The sequence below is a fragment of the Drosophila elegans genome, unplaced genomic scaffold, assembly GCF_018152505.1.
Source record: "Drosophila elegans isolate 14027-0461.03 unplaced genomic scaffold, ASM1815250v1 contig_208, whole genome shotgun sequence".
NCBI classification, from domain to species: Eukaryota; Metazoa; Arthropoda; class Insecta; order Diptera; family Drosophilidae; genus Drosophila; species Drosophila elegans.
In genome coordinates this window covers 14,693,462-14,704,319 of record NW_024545578.1, presented here as the reverse complement: position 1 = coordinate 14,704,319, position 10,858 = coordinate 14,693,462, and the positions used below count along the sequence as shown (strand labels likewise).

Genomic DNA, 10,858 nt, shown 5'->3' with positions numbered 1-10,858 from the left:
CAAAAATGTCTTAAGTTTTGGTAGCAGGCCATTTTTAAGGTAATTTATTTTTCTTAAAGATTTTTTTCCTAAAATCAAGTAATGTGGTTTTCGTGGTGCATACAAATTAATATTTAAGTAATATTTGAGTAAAAGTTAGAAAAAAGGTCTAATTTAAAAGAAATAAATTGTTTGTATTTTATGTTTAGGTTTAACTTTCAGTTTGAAGCAGTGCCGAGGGTGATAATTGAAAGTGCAATCGACCACAAAATCGCACATGCTGTAATTTGAAGTCTCGTCCAGTTCCGATGTATTGCGGAGCAGCAATGCGCATAATGGATGTGCACAACACGGACAGGCGGAATGCAGCACACAATGACCGGGGCTAATTGTGCAAAAATGTTTTAGCAAATATTTTGTTAACAAATTTTGTGGCCATTTAAGCCACAGAAATGCAATTAGCCGTGAACGTAATTAACCAAACAAAATGAGAATGCAGTGGCCACTCCAGCCGACTATAGAATAAAAAATAAAAGGCAAAACCACCTAGCAACGGATGTGAATTTGTGAATGGGAATGGGTTTAAATTTGAATTTGAATTTATTTTAGAGAATATTACGCAGTCGACAGGGGTTGCGATCTGTGGGAAATTGATGGCCGGCATGTCTTTGACACCTCGGCGGAGCTTCATTCCAGTTTGATGAGGGTTCGCCGAAAATTTCCCCGGGGAGGAGCAACAGGTTTGTCATGTCCGCAGTGGAGTGGAGCGGAACTCCGGCCATTTCGGTTATCAAATTGGGCAAACAAGAGCACGAACGACCAGCGTTTCTTTGCTAAATTAATTGAACGGACTCTGACCGCAGGAATCGCCAAGGAAACCTTCACCTTTCACCTTTCACATTTCACCTTTGGCAGGGCACTTAATTCATTTGGGCGAATGTGAGACCGAAAATTTAATTTAATTAGTCCACTCCGAATGTGTTTTTGAGGTGCTTTAAGGCCTCGGCCGAAGTAAAACTTTTATGGCAGCTGTTGAGCAAGGATATGGCATGTTGCGCCCTTTATGCCCGTAATTGCGCATTGACTGCACTTGTCCTGGTTGCCAACTTCCCGGGTCCATTGTCCTTTTGTGCGAATACCTGGAATACTTGTGCCCGACTTGCTCTGACCCTGCCACCCATTCACACAGTTGACTATGCATTCGTGCACCAAGATGGGTGGGCGAAACTTGTTCGGTTGTAATGGGAAAACCCCGGCATTCTCGGCTGGTAAATTCAGCCATTCATAACTCGCTTATCATGCCCGTTGCCTGATTCATTACCCAACTGGTGCCAAACTTCTACCGCTTACCAGTCCCATTTCATCTGTCAATCAGTCAATTCGTTGCGGCTGGCGTAAAAGTTTATCTGCAAACAAATTGGAAATTTTAATAAAAATTCTTGCGCTAAATTACGCTTAACAATCAAATCCCCACCTTTGCCACTCGGAATTCTCAATCCTCAATGCTCAATTCACAATTCCCAATCCTCAGTCATTGTCATTGTCCAACTGTTCGCCTAAGTGGTGTTAAGTATTTGAAAATCTCTGCTTCGGTTTTCCGCCACCCATCGCATGCCTTCCGTTTTATTGTTTTACGGCAGTTGGCCAAATACTTTGGCTGGCTAAAAGTTTTGCTCTCATGGTCATCCAATTGTCAGTGATTTACGGTAGCTTCTCCAAGGATCCTGCGGCGGACGGCCAGTCAGTCAACGGAGCGGAGCGGAACCCACAACAGAAACTGCAGCCCGGCACTTAGTGGATATTGATTTATTACTCCTCAACTGGCCAGACCAATGAGTTTCAAAATCAGGAGTTCTTATGGATTTAACACAGTTTTTTTTTTTAAGAAAATCTAATTTAAGTTCGAATGAATTAATTTAATTTAAACAGGCTTAAGTACATATGAAATTTAAAGTTATGGTTTAAATTAATGTTTAACAGGGACTGTAAATAATAGTAATTAAAGACTTTAATTTTTAAGAAATTTCTGGACCAAAAAAGGTTTTATTATTTGTTTCCAAGAGTAAATAGATTTTTATTTGTTTTTCATTTTGACTGATTTCAATATAAAAAGTATTTTGTTAGTCAGTTTATAAATGAAAATTATAGTAAGGACTTTTTTGGGTTTCTCTTTTTAAATCTAACCAAAAAACGTAATTTAATATTAAATAAGACTTTAATTATATTTATTTAAAAGGAGTAAGTGTCATGATCCTCTTAAGAAAACGTGTGTAGAACTGAAACCCTGGCTTAAGAAGGGTAAATCCAAAATGCTTATATCTATAAAGTCTATATCTTCTCGTAGCTTTCGACGATTCCCTGAGCCCTCACCTCATCGATGAGACGCAGGCATTTTTCCATGGGCGTGACCACGCAGAGGGGTTTCTTGCCACTGAAATAGGCGCTGCTGGGTCGAGCGTAAGCCACCTGATGGCCATTCAACCAGGCGGTGATCTCGTCCAGACACAGACACTGCCAAGGATTTCCCTCCAGACTGATGTGCCCCAAGTTCTGAAGACCTTCGGATGACTTCAGATCCGGCAGAAAGGTGAGTCGATTGTTATTGATTTCCAAGTGGGTGAGTTTCTCAAAGGTGTCCAGATTTTCGGACTCAAGCTCCTCGAGTCGATTTTCACCGATCGTCAGCCATTGCAATCGTCTCAGAGGTGCAAACATACGCAGATCCAGGCTAATTAACTTATTTCTCCTCATCCTTAGTTCCTTGATAAAGGGTAACGAAGAAAGCGCCAGAGGATGCAGCTCCGCAATGAAGTTGTTACTCAAATCCAAGTAGGTTAGCTTACGCAGAATAGTTGCCCCAAAAACCTGCATACCCAACTTTTTGATATTATTCCTACTCAAATCCAATTTCTGCAAGGCCGTGAGATTGGCAAACACTTCTTCGGGCAGAATCGAGATTTTATTGCCCTGCAGTTGCAGGGATTCCAAGGATGCAAGTCCAAGAAAAGCCCTCGGATGGATCCGTTTGATCTGATTGAGCCACAGATTGAGGGTCTTCAAGTTGCCGAGCTTGCAAAATACCGAATCCTCTAGAACTTTGACATTGTTTGAGCTGTAATCGAGCAGCTCCAATGGTGCCACTTCGCCGGGGGCCAAGAAAAGCGTTCGCTTGATCTCATACAAGTTGTTGTTGGAAACATTCAAGACCCTCAGTTTTGGCAAGGCGTAGAACACGCCCATTTCCAGGTTCTCCAGCCAGTTGCTGTGCAGGTGCAGTTCCTCCAACTTGGGCAATCCACGCAGGCGACACCATTGAAACTGGGGGTTAAAAATAATAGTTATATGATGGTCTTAAAATGATTTCTATATAAATATCTTGATCACTCACATCTCTCACATTGTTGTTACTTATGGACAGGTAGCGCAAGTTGGCATTCTCGCCCAGAGTCACGTTCTCCTGCTCATTTGTGGTCAGATCCAGAAATCTCAGTTTCTTGAGATCCTTAAAGGCATTGGGTTCTATCTCTGCTATCAGGTTGTTGGAAAAGTTGGCATACTCCAAGTTGGCCAATCCGCTCATCACTTTGGCCGTGATTATCTGTATGTCATTGTAGCTCACATCCAGACTGGTTAGTTGAGAATTATTGGGAAAATTCTGCGACTGCAGCTCCTCCAGTTGACAGTGGGTGAGATTCAGTGCCTGCAGAGCCCCAAAGTCCTGCAGTCCCCTTTCTCCCAGTGTAACGCCCCCGGATTCAGATAAATCCAAGTGCAGCAGACTGGAGAGACCCTGCAACTCGCCATCTTCTGCATTTTCAATGCCTGTGTGCTCGTTCACTACCTTTACACTGCGCCAGTTTTCCCCAACGTAACGACTCAGTTGCTCAAAGCTTTCGATTTCCCGACAGAGATGGCTGCCTTTTCCCAGGTCCTCGCACTCCTGCAGATCCTTTCCCAACACTCCGGCCACAAGCAGACCGATGAGAACTCGCAATGCCTGCATTTTTGCAACTAAACTTGGCACAAGTTGTGTGCCAAGTGCGTTGCTTTAATTTGAGTTTATTTTTAATCAGATCAAACTCGTTTCAGTTCTCTTGAGGAGCCGGTTTCCGATCGAATTTAACGAAATCAGCTGATGGGTTAGAGGTGGTCTTCTTGATATCGAAAGGAAATCAGTTCTCAACCGAGAAAATAAAATATAAGGAAAGCTGACAATAAAAGTCATTAAATGGAGTGCCCATATTGGTTTACAAAAACACAGTTTTTGTATAGCTTTATAGAGCTCCAAGTTGAAATTTAAAGCCATAAATTTTCAAAACTGCGTCTATAAATAGTAGTACCAACCAAGGTATTATCTGCCATTTAAATTTACTTAAAGTATTTATGCACAAAGTATTTTAAAAATAATTTGGTTAAGAACATTAATGTCCGTTCTAATGTCTGCCCAAAGAGTGCAACTTACACTTTATGACACAAATAGGTTTTTTTTTTGTAGTCCCACACTTAAAAATAAAATTTTCGAATGGCTGATCTTTCGTTGAATATGGCATTAACAATTTTATATATTTTTACAATAAAATATAAGTTATGAATTGCTCAAAATAAAACGTGAAAGGCCAGTAAGATCGGGCTCTGCATGAATATGCCATATTTAAGCAGATAAGATATTGTAGGGACAAATTTATTATTAATGATTTATTAGACCATATAAATAGAAAGAAAACATGGATTTGGTTTTTATCTGTGTTATCAATAAGGGTAAATATAAACTTCCTGACAGCTTAGCAGTAAACATTGGTATATATAATATATTGTCTATACCTAAGACACTCAAAATACAGTTTAAAGTACATGGTTTTATAACGAGCCATTCGTTAGTTAGTTCTTGCTTCAGTGTGCATCGGTGTAAATTCATAAATGAAGCAGATTTGTCGATAAATATAATTCGATGATGAGGCGAAATAGCAAAAATGCTTCATAACTTAACATTAGTTTCATATACTGGCGATGTCCCGTTGAAGGGAGCCTGAGTTGAATAGGTTTGATTATCAGTTTGTCTATCAAAAATCAACGAAGCATTTGGTACAGAAGACTAGTTCGCGACAGTTCACAGGGAAGAAATTTGGATAAAGCGGCAACTCAAAGATAGTATACAACATTTAATCGTCGGTGCAGCATTCGGCAACTTCGCTAAGACAACCAGCCGCCTCGCATAAACAGTCGCAGAACAAGCCACCACATGGTTCCTAGAGCATTCCGGGTCTATCGGTTTCCTGGTTGGCAGACTTCTCAAAGAACATGGCATCCTGTGGGACAGAGAGAAGCACACACAATTAGTCTGAGATGCGGATACAGATCACGGAGCTGCAGCTGGGTTAGCCTACTCAAACTAAGCTGGAGGATTTGATGGGCTGGGGGCTTAAATGTTACCTCAGCACCAACGAAATCTGCGCTGCAGACGCCTCAACAGCTTGAATCGATAAAAGTGAACGCTATACAACTGTGTGGCAGAGGCCAACGTTGGATTACTATGTAACTCTAACCAAAGGAAACCACTTACGATGAGGAATGTGGCCCCCAGCAATACGGCCTTCATGCGCACGTCCAAGTCCAGCGGGAAACTAATGCCGAAGAAGTCCGCATCCGTGAAAATCTCACGTGCCAGGCCCGACCACTGCTTCGAGATCTTGCCGACCTTCTCGCCGGTGAGCGACACAACCTGAACAATAGTAATTGTTAATAAAATTGTTTAATATATATATATATTAGTGTCACAAACATACATTGAACTCAACGTCGCCGCAGAGCGAAAAGGTGCAGAAGGGTCCCTCGATGCGCATCACCGTGTCGCCAAGGTGATTGAGGATCCGGAACGAGGGCGAACAGATGGACCACTCCTGCTCGATGGTGCCGATGACGTTGCCGGGCGGTGCCGAGACCTCGATGCTCTGCAGGCAGCAGGGGAACAGACAGGAGGAGCAGGCCAGCGGCCGGTGCATGTGGATCACCTCCTGCTGGAAATTGTCGAAGACCCGCATGTCGAAGGGACGCGCCGGACCGCAACAGTTGCGCGTGCAGCAATCGTTGTCCTCCGCCGCGAAATAGACCTTCTGGCCCAGGGCGTTCTTGATCGAGAACTTGTTGTTGGTCTCGAAACCGGTGAAGGCCTCGAGCAGCTCGACCTTCTGCTTAACTAAAAGCTGGTCGATAGTCGTAAGGTACTCCAATCCGCGCGGACAGTTCGGAATTCCGGTAGGTATACTCATCCAGTCTCCTGCAAAAATATTTTAATTAATTTAAACAAACGTTAAGCAACTTAAAATTAACATAATAATGATTCTTTTGGACTCTTAAAATTAAGTTGATTAAAATATGATCTTAAAATAGAAAACTCTAAATTATTCTATTGTGTATTGGAATGTTATGTACTATTTATCTTGGTGTAATCTTGATGGGTAAATTGAATTAGTCCACACAAAAGGGCATCTTGTTCAGCTCGTTCAGTTGGCAGTGTGTCAATTGGTCAATGTCGCCGGCACAATTGCTTGGCCCCTCTAATTGGAGGCTTTTACAATGGAGCAGACCCCTCCTGAATGTCCCATTGACAACCGCCCGGCCACAAGCTATTATGCTGGCTAGTGCGCCACTGCTCTTGAATCTAATCTAAGCGATTAAGATATACTTTATATCACGGGCTCTAAAGATAAACGTCCCAATAAATCTTCAATTTCACAACGTGAGCAACCTTGAAATGATTTGCATAATTGGGATGTTTTTAGATCAAAAGTGGTTGGACTTAAGTTTTTCGCACCTAACTACAGTAGAGAAAGCTTATCGAAAAAATATTGACACAAAAAGGTGCTTGGATGCTGACTCTATAATAATAATCATTCGACTCATATAAAAGTTTTTTTTTATGAAATTATAGTTTAGACAAGCTTACTTGCATTAAAATCGCGTAGCTATTTGCTTGCTTAAATTAATAGTTTTAGAAACACTTCTCTAGATTTTTAAATTATATCGCTTTGAATATCTGATAAAAATTGATTAAAAAAACTTTTATTATATCTTGGGTATTATTTTTTGGGTTGATCTTTTTAAAGCCCTTGTTTAATGTAAATTTAAAGTTTCTGTAACTTTAAAATTATGAATTAATACTGACTTGGCAACTCACTTATCTTTGCCTAGATTGTATGATAGTTTTCTTAGAAAACTTATACTTTTTAAAGGGCACAAAGAAAGATTGGTAAACTATAGACGGTATATATTTAATTAAACCCTTCGACCCAAGACCCATGACCCTATGACCTCCTCACCTCCTGTCCTCGTCGCTGATGTAGTACTCGTATCCCTTTCGCTTGGCCGACTTGTTCAGCCGCATGGAGTGCCTCAGTTTCTTGGGCAGCGGCTTGTTGGCCTCCCGGGAGACCAGTTGCTTCAGGGTCTGGGATCTCGAGCAGAGCTGGTTGTATTGGCTGTACAGCGAGTGCCAGATGAAGCGCAGCACCTTTGAGCCGCTCCTCACGCTCCTTGAGCCGTGGGACTCCTCCGCGTTGCCCCGATTCTCGCTGGCACTCAGGTCCAGCGTGGAAACGCCACTCAGTGGATTTTCGGTGGACATTTTACTAGACTTTTTGAGACACGACCGCCTGCTCAGCTGCACAGAGATGAACTAACTGAAGCACCGCTCTTGCTCGTCGGGGAAAAATCAACGCCATCCATGACGGAGGGGCGTTTTAAATGCCGCTTTGTATTATTTTATTGGTTCAATTAAGGCGGACGTTCCGCTTTCCGATAAGCGCCAAAGATCTGACACGGTTTTCAGCGCATTTCGCACAGATCAAGGCACGTGTAAACAAAAACACAGATAAGAACAGACGGTCTAAGAACCTCGAGATCTCTAACACTCTCCCAAGTGGCTAGGTAAATGTTTGCACCCCACTTTGCTTTTCGGGTTTCATGCTAGATGATGGGCACCCCCTGTTCTCCACCGATCTGGACTAGCTATGCACCTCGATCTGCGATGATGAGTTCAGTGGATGCACTCCGAGAAGACTTGAGACAACTGATTGGACATTATCTCAGTCGCAGGGCAATGACACCTCCAGCACACAGAGATGCGCTTTTGTTTTGATTCAAGGAGCCGAACCCTAACATAATCCGATAGCGGAGTATTACGTAGCAAGATTATATAAGAGATAACATCAGATATGAATATGATGAATGATCACAAAGAGAAAAGACATTTAACCGCGGAAGTCGAAAATAATACATTTATTATTTGTTTTGATAAGAGTAGTTCAAGGAACATAACTTTATCAGGAACAATAAAAATGTTAACAACAATGACCTTTAAAAATGAGCTTAGTCCATTAGTGTTAGGATAAATATGACTCATTTTGTAGGTCATTCCTCCTAAAAAAAACAGGGGCTATTCTCATCTTTTAGGACATTTATTTGGTTTTTTTTGGGTAATGCAAAATTATTTTTGTTTTGAACTGTTTATTTAAGTAATCAGGTCAAAATACTCTAGGCGAAAGTAATGATGGCATTGGTTTGTAAAACAAATGTTATGTCTTTCCAAATATTTTTAAGATTTCTTTTTAAATAAAAAAATCCTTTGTTATTTTCGACTTCCCCCTTTAAATGCTGTGGTCTTCACAAAAAGGGTTTTAAGCTCATAAATTTGAAATCGATTTTTTTTTTGGCATTAATTCTAGGTTCCGATTACTTACCTGCTGGTCCGCCAGGTGCCACTCCAGGTTGCATTCCTGGACCCATTCCTGGACCCATTCCTGGTCCCATTCCCGGTTGCGTGACAATGGGCTGATGGGGCTGTCCCGGTGGATAGCCTCCGAATGCGTGTGGAGGGCCTGCTGGTCCGGGGGAATATCCGCCGAAGGCCTGGGGCGGTGGGCCTCCGCCGGCATAAGGTGGTTGTCCTCCCCCGCCACCCACGTAGGGTGGTTGACCACCTCCGCCGCCCACATAGGGCGGTTGTCCGGCTCCATAGGGCGGGGCGTCTCCGTACGGCGGCATCTGGGGAACTGGAGCGTATCCGGCTTGCTGGGGACCCGGCGAAAAGCCCTGCAACGATCGAGTGTTGAGAGGTAAATGAGTAACATACATACATATACAATTTTTTTGTGGGCGTTGTGATAAATTGTCAGTTCTCTGACGTGGCCAGTTTTAAAGCTCTACTTATCGGCACGTTTCCTCCCTAGAGGCTTTTCAACATATAAAGTACAGCATAAGTGAATAATAAATAATAAAAATAAAGCACAAATAAAGCCTTTGGTTGAAAATTCAACTTTTAATTCAGAGCCCGCCTTTAATTAGCAGTTTAGGACTTCAAAATGCATCCAGTTTGAAATATATAACAAAATTCTATTCTATTTGATATTAATAAAACTTTTGATTATATTAAATATTAAAAGGCGTTTACTGGGTATTTTTTAAAAACCCGCTTTGCTTGTATCAAAATAAAACAATTTCCAGTTTGAAACCATTTTACTAACAATTAAAATAATAACTTTACATTAAATGCAATTTAAAATACTTCTTTCTTTATTTATATACTATAGATTGAATATGAAATATAGAAATATTGGAATAAATTTACGTAGAGCATTCAACTTTCCACTTGTTTAATCAGCCTGCGTTACTGGTTTTATGACAACATTGTTATCGCAGTTGTTTGCCTGGGCAAAAAAAAAGCTGTTGTTTATATTTATCCGCTGATTCCATGGAATCGCGTGTAGCAAATCGAATGAATCTCCTCCATTATGTGATTTTGGTTTAAAAATAAGCAAATATGAGCTGGCATGACGTCATGGTTGGGGTGCGTGTGCAAGGAGCACCCTATAGACCACCACCCCCTTCATTAGCCACTCATTTCAAGCGCTAAAGAGGGGACACTTTCGGAACTCACGTAATTCACGGGCGGCGGCGGCTGCTGTTGACCGGGGTTCTGGGGAGGGGGTAGGGAACCGAGTGGACGCCACTGGGGGTCGGTGGGTAGCCGAATCCCTCGGCAGGCGGAGCATTTGGCTGGTATCCGGATCCAAAACCGGGTGGGGCGTAACCGCCCTGGTTAACGTTGCTCTTCATTTCGTTCGATTTTCCGGGGATTTCCCAATTTGCCTGCACTTCTGCTGATCTCCGCGTGCTGCGTTGTTGTTGCACTGGAGCGGAGTTGTTGCGGCCGCGTCCCCAACGAAATCGCAACAATGCTGTTTATGTCTTGGCCGCACTATTAAAAAGTTTATTTATGTTTTAAGTTTTGCCAGTCAGTTTCGCTCAATCAGGTGGCTTTCGATTAGGGGTGGAGAAACATCGATGGTTTCAAAATATCGGTCCTATCGATGTTTGACAGAGACTATCGATGCTTATCCGTCTCGTACGATATTTTCTTGCCACTGTTAACTTAACACTCTCTCATTCTGTTAGTTCGACGTTTCGCTTACATTTTGCTGTTAGTGCGACGTTTCGCTAACATTTCACTGCAAAACACAAACCCATCACACGTACGCAAATTCACCGCTGGAGGTGGGGGAATATCGATGCCAAGATCGACGTTTTCAATAAGTCGCTCTTTTGGATGTTTGTCAGAGCTTGTCTATGCTAATCCGTTTCTAACGATATTTTCTTGCCACTGTTAACTTCTCCAGTTCTTGCAAACTTAGCCTGGTTCCACCCCATTCCTTGCAACCTTAGCCTGGTTCCACTCCTTTTCTTGCTAACTTAGCCTGGTTCCACTCCATTTCTAGCACAACTAGCCTGGTTCCACTCCAATTCTTGTTAAAATTCTTAACACCATCTGTTTATAGCGAGCGCCTCTAACAGAGCTCTGCTTTTAACAGAAAAGGGAAGCAAAAGC

The 10,858-nt window shown here is 42.2% G+C and overlaps 2 protein-coding genes across 2 annotated transcripts; both read right to left on the bottom strand.

Moving 5' to 3' along the window:
* Positions 1-2,175: 2,175 nt before the first annotated feature.
* On the bottom strand, positions 2,176-4,007 carry LOC108150334 (insulin-like growth factor-binding protein complex acid labile subunit). Its single transcript, XM_017278456.2, has 2 exons — positions 3,368-4,007; positions 2,176-3,297 (listed from the first exon to the last, which is right to left on the bottom strand). The coding sequence occupies exons 1-2, from the start codon at positions 3,980-3,982 to the stop codon at positions 2,308-2,310; spliced, it is 1,605 nt and encodes a 534-aa protein (XP_017133945.1). The 5' UTR covers positions 3,983-4,007; the 3' UTR covers positions 2,176-2,307.
* Positions 4,008-4,659: 652 nt separating this feature from the next.
* LOC108150335 (phospholipid scramblase 2) lies at positions 4,660-10,307 on the bottom strand. The gene is given in 6 exon segments (XM_017278458.2): positions 4,660-5,285; positions 5,540-5,698; positions 5,763-6,253; positions 8,715-9,066; positions 9,911-9,958; positions 9,961-10,307. Coding segments are annotated over 6 exon segments (1,239 nt in total). The 5' UTR covers positions 10,090-10,307; the 3' UTR covers positions 4,660-5,225.
* Positions 10,308-10,858: the final 551 nt, after the last annotated feature.